The sequence below is a fragment of the Umbelopsis ramanniana genome (assembly GCF_025399195.1).
Source record: "Umbelopsis ramanniana AG unplaced genomic scaffold K450scaffold_7, whole genome shotgun sequence".
Taxonomy (NCBI): Eukaryota; Fungi; Mucoromycota; class Umbelopsidomycetes; order Umbelopsidales; family Umbelopsidaceae; genus Umbelopsis; species Umbelopsis ramanniana.
Window position 1 is genome coordinate 215,062 of NW_026252093.1, and position 14,493 is coordinate 229,554.

At 41.8% G+C, this 14,493-nt stretch overlaps 9 protein-coding genes across 9 annotated transcripts; 5 read left to right on the forward strand and 4 right to left on the reverse strand.

Annotated features, from left to right (window-relative positions):
- The first annotated feature begins 106 nt into the window (after window positions 1–106).
- K450DRAFT_225324 (uncharacterized protein) lies at window positions 107–1,310 on the forward strand. Its single transcript, XM_051586358.1, has 5 exons — window positions 107–331; window positions 399–540; window positions 614–663; window positions 734–977; window positions 1,042–1,310. The coding sequence occupies exons 1-5, from the start codon at window positions 279–281 to the stop codon at window positions 1,270–1,272; spliced, it is 720 nt and encodes a 239-aa protein (XP_051447895.1). The 5' UTR covers window positions 107–278; the 3' UTR covers window positions 1,273–1,310.
- A 344-nt stretch (window positions 1,311–1,654) lies between these two features.
- K450DRAFT_225326 (uncharacterized protein) lies at window positions 1,655–2,144 on the forward strand. Its single transcript, XM_051586359.1, has 2 exons — window positions 1,655–1,866; window positions 1,929–2,144. Exons 1-2 carry the CDS (start codon window positions 1,775–1,777, stop codon window positions 2,068–2,070), a joined length of 234 nt encoding a protein of 77 aa, XP_051447896.1. The 5' UTR covers window positions 1,655–1,774; the 3' UTR covers window positions 2,071–2,144.
- A 1-nt stretch (window position 2,145) lies between these two features.
- Window positions 2,146–3,491, reverse strand: K450DRAFT_225328 (uncharacterized protein). The gene has a single exon (XM_051586360.1). It carries the CDS (start codon window positions 3,439–3,441, stop codon window positions 2,320–2,322), a length of 1,122 nt encoding a protein of 373 aa, XP_051447897.1. The 5' UTR covers window positions 3,442–3,491; the 3' UTR covers window positions 2,146–2,319.
- A 2,392-nt stretch (window positions 3,492–5,883) lies between these two features.
- K450DRAFT_225333 (uncharacterized protein) lies at window positions 5,884–6,958 on the reverse strand. The gene is made up of 3 exons (XM_051586361.1): window positions 6,626–6,958; window positions 6,422–6,556; window positions 5,884–6,326 (listed from the first exon to the last, which is right to left on the reverse strand). Exons 1-3 carry the CDS (start codon window positions 6,861–6,863, stop codon window positions 5,998–6,000), a joined length of 702 nt encoding a protein of 233 aa, XP_051447898.1. The 5' UTR covers window positions 6,864–6,958; the 3' UTR covers window positions 5,884–5,997.
- A 378-nt stretch (window positions 6,959–7,336) lies between these two features.
- K450DRAFT_225338 (uncharacterized protein) lies at window positions 7,337–8,683 on the forward strand. The gene is made up of 4 exons (XM_051586362.1): window positions 7,337–7,498; window positions 7,579–7,709; window positions 7,779–8,013; window positions 8,090–8,683. Exons 1-4 carry the CDS (start codon window positions 7,496–7,498, stop codon window positions 8,405–8,407), a joined length of 687 nt encoding a protein of 228 aa, XP_051447899.1. The 5' UTR covers window positions 7,337–7,495; the 3' UTR covers window positions 8,408–8,683.
- A 628-nt stretch (window positions 8,684–9,311) lies between these two features.
- Window positions 9,312–10,716, forward strand: K450DRAFT_225350 (uncharacterized protein). Its single transcript, XM_051586363.1, has 5 exons — window positions 9,312–9,614; window positions 9,690–9,879; window positions 9,965–10,116; window positions 10,209–10,382; window positions 10,462–10,716. Exons 1-5 carry the CDS (start codon window positions 9,540–9,542, stop codon window positions 10,633–10,635), a joined length of 765 nt encoding a protein of 254 aa, XP_051447900.1. The 5' UTR covers window positions 9,312–9,539; the 3' UTR covers window positions 10,636–10,716.
- A 39-nt stretch (window positions 10,717–10,755) lies between these two features.
- K450DRAFT_297496 (uncharacterized protein) lies at window positions 10,756–13,088 on the forward strand. Its single transcript, XM_051593667.1, has 3 exons — window positions 10,756–10,881; window positions 10,953–11,018; window positions 11,090–13,088. The coding sequence occupies exons 1-3, from the start codon at window positions 10,851–10,853 to the stop codon at window positions 12,913–12,915; spliced, it is 1,923 nt and encodes a 640-aa protein (XP_051447901.1). The 5' UTR covers window positions 10,756–10,850; the 3' UTR covers window positions 12,916–13,088.
- On the reverse strand, window positions 12,999–14,446 carry K450DRAFT_225357 (uncharacterized protein). Its single transcript, XM_051586364.1, has 6 exons — window positions 14,176–14,446; window positions 14,069–14,100; window positions 13,703–13,977; window positions 13,286–13,626; window positions 13,128–13,207; window positions 12,999–13,067 (listed from the first exon to the last, which is right to left on the reverse strand). The coding sequence occupies exons 1-5, from the start codon at window positions 14,210–14,212 to the stop codon at window positions 13,143–13,145; spliced, it is 750 nt and encodes a 249-aa protein (XP_051447902.1). The 5' UTR covers window positions 14,213–14,446; the 3' UTR covers window positions 12,999–13,067; window positions 13,128–13,142.
- K450DRAFT_225362 (uncharacterized protein) lies at window positions 13,919–14,446 on the reverse strand. The gene is made up of 2 exons (XM_051586365.1): window positions 14,176–14,446; window positions 13,919–14,100 (listed from the first exon to the last, which is right to left on the reverse strand). Exon 1 carries the CDS (start codon window positions 14,428–14,430, stop codon window positions 14,209–14,211), a length of 222 nt encoding a protein of 73 aa, XP_051447903.1. The 5' UTR covers window positions 14,431–14,446; the 3' UTR covers window positions 13,919–14,100; window positions 14,176–14,208.
- Window positions 14,447–14,493: the final 47 nt, after the last annotated feature.

Here is a 14,493-nt window from a genome sequence, read left to right on the forward strand (position 1 = left end):
CAACTCGCAAACTAATGCGCATTGTGGTATTTATTTCATAATAAAGTGTTTATTAATAACGAAACGTCCACAATATACATCCATTGTTTGGTTTTTCATTAATGGTTCTTAAAGCTGGCTCGATTATAATATACAACGAGCGGTCAAATGTTTACGCGCACCAGTTTGTGTGACGGTCTTTCCATTCAACCGCGCAAATTTTGTGAGATGCGACCAAAAAAATTGTAGTTTCAAAATCTGCTTCAAAGTCATACAGGATTCGCTAAGTTTGCAGCAAAATGCCTCACAAAAGAGCGAAAGCAAGCGTTAGGAATGCAACTAAAGATAAGAGGTAAGATAAAGAATACGGAATATTACAGTCTTTAACTTTATGATTTGGCATGCTGACTCCAATCTAGACTGGATCTGCCAGCTACCTCTGACAAGTTTTCAGATACTCCTGGAGCCTTTAAGAGATTGATGAAAGCGAAGGAATTTGCTGCGAAGAAGGCCCAAGTGAAGAAGGCCCAGAAAGAAGAAGGTGGAAAGGAAGCAGCTGAGGTATTTAGGCTCAGATGATTGATGTGTGCGAAAAAGTATGTTAGTCCTAATTTCTCAATTGGCATTGTAAAAGCGAAACATACCGCAAATTCGACCTGGTGAACGGATGAAAGCATTTAGTCAGTAAGTAATATTCTGATTGAAGATATGAATGCATGCACGAGGACACCTGCTAACCCATAAAATTTGATAGGCGTGTAGAGGAAGAGATGCGTGGTACCTTTCTTAAGTCCGTTCGCGAGTCCAAGCCAGTGACAGAGAGAAAACGAAAATACAGAGACAACAAAAAGGAGAGGGAAAGAGCTAAGAAACAAAGTAAACTAGAAGATCGAACTGACGACTGGGGCAAACTGCGAGATGATGTGAAGTTTGGAGAAGTTGCAGATGCACCACCAATACTGAAGTCTATCCCCAAAGCTCGTGGTGCCGCCAAAAAGGTAGATATAAACTATTCTCCTTACAGCACATCTATTTTATTGACATGCATTTCAAATTTTGTAGGCACTGGAAGCCAAGTCAGCAGAGGCTATGAAGACTACGCAGAAGGATGGTTATCAATCAGAAGAGGATGAAAACATGAAAATGCTTAAAGCGTCGCACAAGAGAAAGCTGAGCAACCTCAGTTTGGCCTCTCGTAAAGCTTTGGACGTTGAGCGTGAACGTGCCATCAAGTTATATCGCATGAAGAAAGCGCAGAAAATGCAAGTCTCAGGCTTAACACCACTGGTTTGATTGTCGCATCACAGTTGATTCCCTGTGCCCTGCCCTTGTTTATCTTTTTTTTCTTAGACGATAGCACCACTTCATTCAATCAATGTATATACCATCCTCAATAGAAGGTGTCATTTTTAATAACAAAGTAATTGCTTTGGCACAATATGAAGAAGCACATTGGCAGGAGCAAGTACGATGCACTCTGTTCGTCAAGCGGTATGCTATAGACAGTTATAAAGGAATGAGCATAGTCTACTTCACTAACAATGATAAGAAAGCAATGTTAACAAACATATCCAAGAAAATTCAGCCAAGTGCCAAGGCGTACCAAAAATACTGCCTGGAAATCCCGTTTTGAGTCATTTCAGTTACCGACATTTGGAGTGGTTACGGACCAGACAGCAAAGATGCAAGCCCCTCCCTCCATTCTCTATAAAACATTGATATTTCTTCTTCTTCTGAAGATCTCCATACAGTTCGCAAGTTAATTATTGAAATCCAACTCCAATCTATAATCATAATGACCATGTTCGGTAAAGTTGTGCACTTTGCAGCCGATGCTGTTCTTGTCTCCACAGTGTTGGCTGGAATCAAGCGCAGCACTGGTCTCCAGTAAGCATACCATCCAACGGCACAAAGACAGCATACTAGAAATACTCATTATTATCCTTTAGACCTGCAACTTCCACAATGAATATGGCTGATCCTTATGTCAATAAGTCGATAATTGATAAATACCTTGATATTGGCGACTGGGTTCTTGATACCACTGCCGACTTTATGAAATCATCACCATATTTTGAAAAGAAACCTTAGATAATAATTACTAGTTGAACATAACATCATTTTGTAATAAACTGGCCTGCATGGATGCAAATGTAATATCGACACCACCGTTTACTGACCCAGTGTTGTGTGTATCGAGGCGTGGTTTGATTTATGAATTTCCAACATCGACAAATAACACTAACCTACTCTAAAAACTACTAGAAAGGTATTAAAAAAATGATCGGTAAGCACTAAACAATTACTATATGGCAGTTGGTGTGAGATTCTAGTATTTTATCAAATGGAATCTAACTGACGCATCCAATCTTCTGGTATACATGGGGTTAACGCATGACGAGAACTCATAGATGAAATTCCTTCTGGCTTTGATGACATATCTTGTTGTTCAGTAGAGTAGGTTGGAAGAGAAAATGGCAATATGAACTTGGAATCTCGTCGTTCTCTAATTTCTTCATCGTCATTTTCAAAACAACCACCGGATAATCGCCTGGATGTTATTGAATCCCTATCAGTACTACCAGTCGACTCTACTGATTCAACATCAGTACTCAATCGATTGGCTGATTCTTCCCATTTCAATTTTTGTTGATTAGCCTGGTTACCGGATTCCAGTAACCTTCCTAGCTGTGCATCAACTTCCTCTGGAAGTTTCATTTCGTTCACTTCATATCTGTAATGGGTAACGCATCTTCGAATTTGCAAAGCATTCAGAGCCGTCAGTTCGTTAACAGTTGCAGAAAATGTATCCCATTCTTGGAGTTGAGAGAGGCACTGTAGTAGTTGCAACAGTTGAGTTACAGGATCAAAGCAACTCAATAAACCGGGTGGGAGTCGCTGTGATCGGACCCATTCTTCCAATACGGAAAGGTTCATGCGGACTTGAAGGGCCTTTGATCGGCATAGCATTTTTCGGTTGCCGAGTATGCGATTGAAGATTTCACAAGAGATATAATACAGGAATTGTGCCATTGCTTGCACGATGATGGAAGGTTGTACGTGGTATGATCTAAAAACATAAATGGTAGATGACAATAAAGATATAATGGAGACCGGTGAAAGGTTTTTGGATGCTTTCGAGTCAGGCACAGGTCGACTGGCTAAGGAAGCTGTTCGCTTCAAGCTAGTCGCTGGGTCTGGTGAAGAGATGATGGTTGACTGTCGACGACTGCTCCCACGCCTAAAGAACCTCCATTCATCCACAAAGCTGACTTGTTCCATTTCTCCTATTTGCTCATGTTCGAGCATGGACGGCTCCAAGATCTTGTCAATGCGATTTTGAGCATCCGCTATAATAAGCATATACGTCTCTGATATAAGCTCGGATAGCCCGATGTGGTATTCAGCAGCAGCAATCATGAGACCGCCATCGCGCTTGAGGTATTGTAGCAGTGTAGACATATTTGTCAGCCAGAAGCTTAAGGCATGAACATTCTTCGCGCTTGCCTAGAATGGAAGGTTTTTGTAGTCAGTTTATACGCACATTTTGCTGTTGCATGATAAGCGTTTACTTTGACTGTACCTGGACACATTTTTTCAATCGCTTCATAGCTTCGCAAAGAACCATATCAACAGTATCCGCGTCGCAGTAGTAATGAGCAAATCTTGCGCAGAGATAAATGATGCTTGCTGGAACGAAAATTTCTTGTCTGGATTTTGGTGGCAAATCCATCTTAAAAGTGACTGTATCAAGAATCTTAGGTAGTTTTTGAGCATCAAAAACGAACATTTGATGTAGAAGACATTCATCCCATTTAAATTCGTCTACATCGTCAAAATCACTTTCAAACCGCTCGTCGTACGATGGTGATTTTAAAGATGCATCAAAACTGGACCAATCGCGGCTGGACAAGTCCGCTTCACTTCCAAACGAAGACGGAGATGACGAACGTCCAGAGTGACCAGGGCCAAAGCTAGAAATGCTGGAGATACTGTCTCGTGAATTCCTTGCCAGCAAATCGTTCAAACTTTTGTTCTCCTTGTTAATAAAATCAAAAACCGAACAACCAGAATTTGATTTGGGTGTAGGGCAGCCTCCATATTCGATTAAGGTCCTGACGATTTCCTCGTGGCTATTGTTCGCAGCCCACATCAATGCAGACCATCCAGCTACAATAGGAGATTATTCAAAGGAGGAAAGGTGATATGAATGTCAGTCAATCAATTGAAGTCATCCGGTTTGCATTGTTATTGTTTTTCCCTGGCTGCCCGATCAAAATAAAAAAACTTGTACTTACACTTATCCTGCCTGTTAGGGTTGGTCCCTGCTTCGAGAAGGGCTCGTAAAACATCTATTGCGCCAAAACAAGCAGCGTAGATTAAGGGTGTTGTCCCATCTTCATCCTGTCTATCAATATCTATAAATGGGATCAGTTGCTCCTGGGAAAGCATATGCCGTATTTTTCTTGCATCTCCATTAGAGGCAGCTCTTGTGAATATCTTGGTTATGCGTTCAGTCTTTTCAGCATCACCCATGTCTCTGTAGCTCATTATAGTCTGCTCATCTTCAATCTTATCGCCAAGCATGATGAAATAACTAATAATGGGTTCGTTGTTGTTGTCTGAGTTTGTTTGCTGAGTTGGCGGAGCCTTCTTGACAATTTTAGGCTTGATGTCAATACTAAGATTGGCAAGCTTTGGCTTTTGAATAGGCTGTTTAGTAGGTGCGATCGCTACTGGTAAGGCAAGAGGCTCTGACAGTTTAGTTGAGACGGATGTAGTTGGGATTAACTTTCGATTCTGCGTATTGGTAGGTGTCATAGTAGTGAGTATTGCAGATAGCTCTTGATAGTTTGCAGCAATTCTTGTCTTCAGCTCTTTTGCACCTGGCTTGGGCTGCGAGTCTAAAGACGCTTTTCGAAGAGGGGAGGCTAAGGACGATTTCCATTTAGGTGTAGTTGGTGGTGAATCATTTGGTAATGTTCGATTATGAACATGTGATGCATTCGAGTTCCTGGCGAGCATTGTAAAGCTGCAACCTCGACTATCGGTTTAACTGGCTAGCGAGTAATATAGTTGGTTATGGAGAAGGTTTATGATGAAACCAACACTTATAAAGCCTTTACGGTATAAAAGCAAAAAAAAAAAAAAAATGTAAAAACGAAGGAAAGAAACAAAAAAGTGGTCCAAAAAGAAGAGGTGATAAAAAACAGTAAAATAAAATAAAATAAAAAAAGTATAATATAGAAGGTAAGTAGGTCAAGTCCAAAGCCAAGAAGCCGTGTGTGCCTGTATGTTGTGTCTGTGGAGAGAGGCGGCACAAAGAAATCAAACACAGTTTAAGCGGACAAATCCCGGTTGCGCAAACAATAATTGTGAGTTGGTTTTCTAATATTCTCAACGCAACCTGCCCTCTTTTTGTAGACACACTGTACATGAATTACGACATTGTTGACAGACATGTCTTTAACTTGTCCTGTCATCTGTCCTGTAAATGTTTGGCATGCATTCTCAGTCTATTCGTCGTTTTCTGGCACACCCCATGTGAAATGCCCATTGATGCCGATCTCCGCCAGCAAAGTGTGCCACCAACAAAACTTTCCTATGGACTTGTCTGCCTTTAATACCGACTTCTGGTGTTCTCGAGGTAGAAAGAAATGTGTATTTTTAGATCCTGGTACTCACCACAGAGTACATAGGAAGCACTTTAGCTGTGTCTCAATTTCTATCTCAAAGGGACCGCTGCCCATTCAAGATGGGTCCGAGAGTTCCTTAGAATTATTCCCTATTCGTCTGTCGCTACCCAATGCAAATCGTGCTAGATTTTTACCCACAAACGTTCTCATGTAGATCACAGTACTTGGAATTCATTGGATATTGGTGCTTCATTCTAACATATTAGATCTTCTAATTACGTTACCTGACTTGAAATTTATTAGTGTTATTTTACCATTTTTGCAATGGTCTTGCCAGCAGATAATAACTATGATACACATAACAGGATCTAAATAATGCATGCTAATAATAGTGGTCATTTCCATGGCCAAATTCGTAGTCATATAATTGATATGAATCTCTAGATTTGCTATGTCTACTGAAGCAGCTTGCTATATACCCAATCGTGGTTATGATCAGACAAAAAGCAGAAGCAGCCAATGTTCCAATACTTGGACCCCACTTGAATGAGAGATCGCTGATAACTTGCTGAGCTATGGCAAAAGAAGTCCAATATGAATATATGGTCAATGCGATACCGATGCACGCAGCTACCAGAGCGGCTAATGCGGAGGCGGCTCCAATAGCGCGAGGAAAGTTATGGCGTTGCCAATGTCGAATAGCAGCGCCGCCTATGTGGTTCAAATTTACTTTAGTACGGAGTGTATCTTGTCTATAATCAGGGCTTTTTGATTGCGTTCACGGTATGTGAATAAAAATAGTTTACCTAGCAGCGAGACAAAGGCTAGAATGGCGGCAAGAAAGATCAAAATTCCAGCCGCTTGATGCAATTTGGCTTGCGTACTGGGAATCGAGAATGGAAGGGTGGTGACGTTGAAAGCTTCTCCAAGTTGCGACAAATCTACACCAGTATGAGCATTATTTCATCATTCCAAAATATCGTTGCATCCAACATTCTTATCATGCTTACCATAGCTGTAGCCAATAGCAGCCTTCGTGCAGCTTTGGAGGGAATCTCCTTGGAATAAGCAAGAATTATATACACCATATCTGATTGACTTGCCAGTAGAGGATGAACTAGCTTCGACGAGAAACAACTTTGGTAAAAACGTGCTTGTGAATGTAGTTCCAATGTTTGTAAACACAAGCAGGAGGACTGCAAAGAGAGCAGCCAAAACCCCAAAAATCTGCGGGGACGATCCACCCATTGCGTGTTTCCTAGTGCCCTGTCGAAATTGTCTCCTGTTTCAATATGTACTTTTATGTATCTCTATTAGACCTCGACGAATGTTCACGCAACAAGGTTGTAAGAAGAAAAAAGCAACAAGCAGTTGGAGGTCCCAGATCAAATAGCTGCAAATTTCGGTGTCACTAAATTTGTGCCTGCACTGGCGCACCCAATCATGACGCTGATGCAAATATTTGAGGGATATTTCTCCGCCACCATACCATGCCCTAAGCTTTGTCTTGTGGTTGATGATGTAGCTTCTCGAGATTGTGGAAGCGCACAAACAGAATTATTTTACCAAGAAGAGGGGTCAGCGCATTTACCATTTGGAGCAAATTCATACAAACAACTGAAAAAGACCAGGGCAATCACCTAAATCATGCTAAAACCCTTTATTTATTGGACAGACATGATGATTTTGTTCAATGCTACCAGCTTTTGAATGGTACAAGCCTGTAATGTTACCTTTACTTTGGTTTAACGTTCCCATTTGTTTTTGGTCCTACCAAATCATGCGTGAATGCCATGGTCACGTGTATCGCCAAGTTCGATTTCAAAAAAAGGGGGGTGGGCGGTATTCCAAAATGGTAGTTGTAACAAGGATCTTTGATAATGGTAAGCCAAGGCAAAGGATCATTGACCTCAGAGACTTGCATAGCAAGATGACTTAGTGACTGACCGCTCTTTTAACTTAGGCTGACGAAAGCCGAGTAAATTTGTTGGCGGATTCCACCACATTACAGCCGGACCTTGAACAAGGTAGTGTTGGCCAAGGTGGCAGGTCTAATCAGCCGGGTCTTATTAGAGAATACTTTGAATCATCTAGGTAAGCATATATTATATTATCGGGGTATTTAGTTGCTGTACAACTCAACCATCGATTTTGGGTCTTTAGCCACCCTATTGCTCTGCTATTCTTTATTGCCTTCAGGCTTGGCGCGCTGTTGACATACCTACTGGGATCCATATTCACCGACAATTTCACACTGATATTTGTAATCACAATATTGCTTCTTGCATTCGACTTTTGGACAGTCAAAAATGTATCTGGAAGGATTTTGGTCGGATTACGCTGGTGGAACGAGATTCAAGAAGACGGAACGAACAAATGGGTATTTGAGAGCGCCAATGTAAGTCAACTTTTGATATATTTAGGAAATCTGGGAAAATGTGATCAGGAAAAGTGGCTAACGCGTTGATGATCAGCCCAATCGCGCCGGAAATGCAAACGATTCACGATTGTTTTGGACGGTTCTTTATGCTACACCTGTCCTTTGGATCTTGCTGGCCTTTACTTGCATCTTCACTTTCAAATTCGCATGGCTGGTCATCGTCGTCGTGGCTATCATTCTCAATCTCGCTAATGTGTACGGTTACACGCAGTGTGATAAAGATGCCAAAAGAAAATGGGCAACTGGGCTTGCTGCACAATCAGCATTTGGAACTCTCGGTGGCAGCGTTGGAGGTTTTGCTGGAAAAATGTTCACTTCTGGTGTCAGTAGCATGTTCACTTCTCGAGGTTAGAGTAGATATTGTTATAGCTCCCCATTCTTTTTGCTTTTGTTTAATAGAGAGAACATTACCATTTTCTTCACGATCGTGTCACCGTGAGCGTCTGACATCACCCCCAAGAAATGTTGGACGACCAAGGTCAAGAATTAGGTATTCTGGTTGCACCATCAGAGAAGACCCGAATAGGAATTCATTTCACACCAGACCTTTGCGCAGTTCACAAGCGACTTTTCTTGTACATGTCCCTTCCCAAAGTAATACAGAATATTCAAACGATATCACTCGGGCTGTTTTTGCTTTCTCGATCCTTCTTCCACTTTACGCTGTACCTGAAACATACCTGTCTGTTAGCTTTAGATAATACTGCATTGCGAGGCAGTTCAATCTGAGCAACTGTCTCTCCTTTTATTCTTTATCCCATCCCTTCCTTCCCTTCGAGATTTTGATATTGCCACCAAAGCTCGTCAAGAACTCAGCTTTTTTTTGTTCACCAATGAGCAACTTGCAAGCACCAAATAACGATGCTCAAAGACATTACAACAGACTTAATCAGCAATATGAACAACTAACAGAGGTTAGAATCTCGATTGCTTCAGCCACATGCGAAATGAACCACCACAATTCCAAACATGTCGTTTCGTGACTTTCTAAACTACTTTTCACTTGTAGGAGCGCGGGTCGCTGGAGCAGGCTCTCCATCGAGCGAGGGACCGCATTCGCAAGCTGAAGCGAGAAAACAGGTTAGGATTAGCGCTGCATATCAGTACATCGTGACTGCCCATTTAACCCTATAAGTGCGCCTGCCTTGGCAATTCACCAAACGAAAAACTCAATTTAGTATATTGATCGACGTGATGAGAACAAAGTATCCTGAACTCGGTTACAGTGACGATGGGTACGTTGAGGTTCTAGACCTCTTGACGTGAATGAATAGAGTTTAGGCGGCTATCAATGCTAATTTGTCTACTATTTCCAATAGGCTCTCAGATGATGACGACAGTTCTACTCAAGACGGCTTTTTATCTAGCCGGGCGCATGAGAGTTCCTCTCCTGTACCTCATGCCACACGAAACGAGCGACATTCAGTAATTAGTATGTAGAAATTTTGATATTAGCTTCTGTCATTCAAAGAAGCATCGCCACCATGCTAACGTTTAGACCTGAAGAATGGGATGATCGACTATCGGAGCAGCGGAGAACTAGCCGAGAAAGTTCAACTGTAAGGGATAGCTGTAGCTTTCAAGATGTACAAGGTTTTCTGCTCTAATGTTTGTCTTGTTTTTATTTGCTTCAGTCATCTTTATATAGCATTCCACAAACCACAACAAGTACTATTCCGGAGAAACGAAGACGAAGAACAGGCAAGCGAGATGATCGAACTCAGCCAAAGGCGGTTCAACCTTTACCTAGACGGCCAGACGGTACTATCGCCCTTCCTGTGACAATAGGACGAGGCACAAATGAAGTGATCATTTACAGCATAGGTAGGCTTTAAAAATTCCACACTAATTTTCCTTTTTGATCCATCCACCCGAACCGAATTTCTGATATACCTTAATTTGTCCATAGGCTCTGTAGTCTGCGACAGAGAAGGCTTCCATAACCCTCGATACATTTGGCCAGTGGGATTCAAAAGCAAAAAATACTTGCCAAGTTTGACAACTCCTTCCAAAAAAACAGGCTACATAAGTGAAATTCTAGACGGTGGAAATGCTCCAATCGTACGTGTTTTTAGCTATTTTTTCTTTGCATTACATAGTTGGTCACCTGGATGCAGCCGCTAAATCTTCTTTCTCTCCCCCAAACCCACCAGTTTCAGGTTACACCAGAAGACTCACCAAGCACGGTCTTTTCCGGGGCGTCTGCTAGTGGAGTCTGGAAGCAATTGCTAGATCAGATAGCAAGTTTAGGCGTGACAGCCAAAACGCATGCTAGTGGTCCAGAGATGTTAGGTTTATCTAATTTGGCAGTTACCAAGGCCATTCAGGTGAGAGACATCACTTTTACAAAAAGGCACAATAGCCCAAAATTAAATAGCGCGTACCGTTTTGTTCCTCGGTCTGTAGGAATTACCCGACGCTGACAAGTGTACACGCTACGTCCCACAACGATGGCTAGATCAGAGCCAGGATCCATACCAGGATCAAGAAAACGATGCTTCTTCACCTCTTGAATCATCCTCACTCTATATTGTTCATGAACAGCCTTCTTTGATGGACGGCTCTGATAGATCTTTGTAATTAGCAAAGGACAATATAGACATAACGCTTACCTACCAAAACTTCAATTTATGAATAATACTGTATTTCGAACCGAGGGAATTTTGCTTTGCCTTAGCTTTCCGTACTGAGAGATTTGCGTCAGGAAGCTTTAAGATACAATTTTCACCTTTCAGAAAGTTCATAGGTGTGACTTTGAATTGCCACTCGTTTCTGCTGCTGTCTCTCATTCAACAATGACCATAAAAATCGTGCCACTTGGAGCAGGTATGCAAAGGCGATCACCTACAAGTACTTTAGCATGACATAATTAACTTCTCCATTGTCTAATTATGTAGGCCAAGACGTTGGTCGAAGTTGCATTCTTGTCACATTAGGTGGCAAAAATATAATGTTTGACTGTGGTACGGGATCTGTTTGCTTCAGCTGTTATCCGCTCAGTTGGTGTATGTTAACGCACATTCTATTTATTTAGGAATGCACATGGGATATAATGACGAAAGAAGATTTCCAGACTTCACTTATATTTCAAAGACTGGCGAATTTACAGAAATATTGGATGCGGTGATAATTAGTCATTTTCATTTGGATCACTGTGGAGCATTACCCTTCTTTACGGAAATGTGTGGTTACGACGGTCCAATTTATATGACACATCCCACTAAAGCTATCTGCCCAATTCTTTTGGAAGATTATCGAAAAATCACAGTGGAACGCAAAGGAGAAACAAACTTTTTTACGTCGCAAATGATCAAGAGCTGTATGAAGAAGGTCATCCCTGTCAACCTTCATCAGACCATCTCCGTCGATGACGACCTAGAAATTAAAGCTTATTACGCTGGGCATGTTCTCGGTGCTGCTATGTTTTATATTCGCGTTGGCGAAGAATCTGTGGTCTATACTGGCGACTACAATATGACTCCTGATCGACATTTGGGCTCTGCCTGGATTGATAAGATGCGCCCAGATGTGCTTATCACCGAAAGTACATATGCTACAACTATACGAGATTCCAAAAGATCCAGAGAACGAGACTTTTTAAAAAAGGTTCACGATTGTGTTGCTGCGGGTGGCAAGGTCATTATCCCTGTGTTTGCCTTAGGGCGAGCTCAAGAACTATGTATTCTAGTGGAAACATATTGGGAACGAATGGACCTTAAAGTCCCAATTTACTTCTCAGCTGGTCTAACGGAAAAAGCAAATCACTATTACAAGCTATTTATCAATTGGACAAACGAAAAGATCAAATCTACATTTGTACAGCGAAACATGTTCGACTTCAAACATATCAAACCATGGAATCGAAGTTATGTCGACTTGCCAGGTGCAATGGTAGTTTTCGCAACACCAGGTATGCTCAACGTCGGAACATCACTCGAAGTATTCAAGAAATGGGCTCCAGACCCGAACAATATGGTCATTATGCCTGGCTATTGTGTAGCTGGCACGGTTGGCGCCAAAGTATTGCAAGGTCAGAAAGTCATTGACGTTGATCCTTTCACCAAGATTCAAGTAAATCTCCAAGTGAGAAATCTATCATTCAGCGCTCATGCTGATGCGAAAGGAATCATGCAACTGATACGACAATGTGAACCCAAAAATGTCGTTCTTGTTCACGGGGAAAAGGAAAAAATGGGATTTTTAAAAAGCAAGATTATGAAGGAGTTCGGTATCCCATCCTTCGACCCTGCGAACGGCGAAACAATTGAACTGGAAACGAGCAAAGCTATCTACGCGGACATCAGTGTTGATTTATTGAAATCAAGCATACAAAAAATGCGTGAAATCAAAAACACGCAGACGGTGCTCAACACATTTGGGCCACAATCCGTCGATAGGGAAATGCACATAGATTCCGTCCGACCTCATTCACAAATACCCGTCGAAGGCGTCCTTTTGATGGAGCCCGATAAATATGGTCCTCCCAAAATGCATATAGTCGACGCTGATCAGGTCGAAGTGCCAGAAAGTAAGCAATCACCGCTAGAGCAACACAATCTCTCATTTGAACTAGTCAAGTCCATAAATATACCCAAAGTCAACCTCGACTTACCTGATGAAAGCGATATGCGAAACGTACTGGTTGGTATCCTTTTCCGGCGTTTCGAACAGACAGTTGGGAAAGATATCCCTATTACTCAAACTCAAGCTGGAGTGCAAATGCGTAGCGTTTTTGTCGGCTATGATGAAGACAAGAGCACAGATGTCGATCAGATTATTATTCGCTGGAACTACAATGACGAGGATCTAGCTTGTCGAGCGCTTGGCATCGTGAATATGGCATTACCAGAAGCATCATGATAGAAAAAAATTTAAAACGACTTATTTAGCATGCAAGTTTTGTAAGATAAGGACATTCAACAGATAGGTTTATTTGCATTCTGCATCCAAAAAATCAAAAAATCAATAGCATGGCATACAAGTGCAAAAATAAAAGAGCAGGCATGACTATGCTACACGCAAACCCAGTTAATAATGTAACCTATTGGGGTACAGAGTCTCCAAATTCTTACCAAGATTAAGAACAATTACTGGTCGACTGTAGCTTCTTCTGCCTTTGACTCGTCTGCCTTATCGGCATCCTTGTCAGCATCTATAAGAGAGTGATGAAAAAAAAAAGTTAGGATCATGCATCCACAGATCTGTAAACTTTAATCAAAGTAAGCCTTGCCTTCTTGCAAGTCAGAGGTCCAGAGTGTAAGGTTGTCCCTAAGAAGTTGCATAATGAGAGTAGAGTCCTTGTAGCTTTCCTCGCTAAGAGTATCCAATTCAGCAATAGCATCATCGAAAGCTTGCTTGGCAAGATGGCAAGCGCGATCGGGAGAGTTGAGGATTTCATAGTAGAAGACGGAGAAGTTCAAGGCAAGTCCAAGTCTGATTGGGTGAGTAGTAGCAAGCTCAACTTGTGCAATTTCAGTAGCGGCCTTGTATGCTTCATGAGCGTTGGTAGCGGCCTCCTTTCGGTCTTCGCCAGTGGCAAACTCAGCAAGGTAACGGTAATAGTCACCCTTCCTGAAAATCGATGATAAATGCGATTCAGTACAGGCAACGGAGTGGCATATATAATGACTGATAATAAAAAACTTACATCTTGTAGTAGAAGACCTTAGACTCACCACTCGTGGCGGAGGTGACAAGATGTTCATCCAAGACGGCCAAAATATCGCGGCAGACATCGTTCAACTCATTTTCGATCTTTTGTCTGTATGACTTGATCTTCTCAACTTGACCAGAGTTGCCCTTGTTTTCTTCCTTTTGTTCAATGGAAGACACAATTCTCCATGAGGCACGGCGAGCACCAATGACGTTTTTGTAGGCGACAGAAAGCAAATTTCGCTCCTCGACGGTCAATTCAACATTGAGCTATGGAAAAGTTATAATCGCCGCAATTAGATCAAATGGGCGGAGCTTCTGTGTGGGGAGAAGATAGATGCAGCGTGTGTTGACTACATACCTTGGCAACTTCCTTCATGTAGGCAACCATTTCTGAAAGATATGAGCCAATGTTAGTCATTCAAGCAATTTGCGGTTAAGCAAACATTTCTGAAAATAGAAACTGACCATCGTATCTTTCGGCTTGCTCGGCGAGCTTGCTCATAAACACCTATTTTTCATGCAAAGGAAGAAAGACGCAAAGATAATGAATATATGGCCCACCGTGCAGCAAAAAACGACAGCAAGATAGAAATAGTCCATCTTGAACTGAAAAAGATCTTTAACAATGGGGAAGACATACTTGATTTTCACGTTCCTAGAACACGCAGATGAGATCGTAGTCAGTAACCGCGTTCGCAAAACAAAAATCGGTGACTGCATAATCAGCGCACAATCCCTCATCTAGAGGCTCTCGTATTGAAGTAGCAAGAGTACTTTGAATGA

Coding starts and splice junctions, on each gene's coding strand:
- K450DRAFT_225324 (XM_051586358.1), top strand. CDS start 279: ATGCCTCACAAAAGAGCGAAAGCAAGCGTTAGGAATGCAACTAAAGAT. Junction 332..398: donor AATGCAACTAAAGATAAGAG/GTAAGATAAAGA, acceptor ACTCCAATCTAG/ACTGGATCTGCCAGCTACCT. Junction 978..1,041: donor CTCGTGGTGCCGCCAAAAAG/GTAGATATAAAC, acceptor CAAATTTTGTAG/GCACTGGAAGCCAAGTCAGC.
- K450DRAFT_225326 (XM_051586359.1), top strand. CDS start 1,775: ATGACCATGTTCGGTAAAGTTGTGCACTTTGCAGCCGATGCTGTTCTT. Junction 1,867..1,928: donor AAGCGCAGCACTGGTCTCCA/GTAAGCATACCA, acceptor ATTATCCTTTAG/ACCTGCAACTTCCACAATGA.
- K450DRAFT_225328 (XM_051586360.1), bottom strand. CDS start 3,441: ATGTCTACACTGCTACAATACCTCAAGCGCGATGGCGGTCTCATGATT.
- K450DRAFT_225333 (XM_051586361.1), bottom strand. CDS start 6,863: ATGGGTGGATCGTCCCCGCAGATTTTTGGGGTTTTGGCTGCTCTCTTT. Junction 6,557..6,625: donor TGCTATTGGCTACAGCTATG/GTAAGCATGATA, acceptor ATACTGGTGTAG/ATTTGTCGCAACTTGGAGAA. Junction 6,327..6,421: donor AGCCTTTGTCTCGCTGCTAG/GTAAACTATTTT, acceptor TGAACCACATAG/GCGGCGCTGCTATTCGACAT.
- K450DRAFT_225338 (XM_051586362.1), top strand. Junction 7,710..7,778: donor GAATACTTTGAATCATCTAG/GTAAGCATATAT, acceptor TTGGGTCTTTAG/CCACCCTATTGCTCTGCTAT. Junction 8,014..8,089: donor GGGTATTTGAGAGCGCCAAT/GTAAGTCAACTT, acceptor GTTGATGATCAG/CCCAATCGCGCCGGAAATGC.
- K450DRAFT_225350 (XM_051586363.1), top strand. CDS start 9,540: ATGCTAACGTTTAGACCTGAAGAATGGGATGATCGACTATCGGAGCAG. Junction 9,880..9,964: donor AGTGATCATTTACAGCATAG/GTAGGCTTTAAA, acceptor ATTTGTCCATAG/GCTCTGTAGTCTGCGACAGA. Junction 10,383..10,461: donor CAGTTACCAAGGCCATTCAG/GTGAGAGACATC, acceptor CTCGGTCTGTAG/GAATTACCCGACGCTGACAA.
- K450DRAFT_297496 (XM_051593667.1), top strand. CDS start 10,851: ATGACCATAAAAATCGTGCCACTTGGAGCAG. Junction 10,882..10,952: donor AATCGTGCCACTTGGAGCAG/GTATGCAAAGGC, acceptor CTAATTATGTAG/GCCAAGACGTTGGTCGAAGT. Junction 11,019..11,089: donor AAATATAATGTTTGACTGTG/GTACGGGATCTG, acceptor CTATTTATTTAG/GAATGCACATGGGATATAAT.
- K450DRAFT_225357 (XM_051586364.1), bottom strand. CDS start 14,212: ATGAGCAAGCTCGCCGAGCAAGCCGAAAGATACGATG. Junction 14,101..14,175: donor GCAAGCCGAAAGATACGATG/GTCAGTTTCTAT, acceptor CATATCTTTCAG/AAATGGTTGCCTACATGAAG. Junction 13,978..14,068: donor ACATGAAGGAAGTTGCCAAG/GTATGTAGTCAA, acceptor ACTTTTCCATAG/CTCAATGTTGAATTGACCGT.
- K450DRAFT_225362 (XM_051586365.1), bottom strand. CDS start 14,430: ATGCAGTCACCGATTTTTGTTTTGCGAACGCGGTTACTGACTACGATC.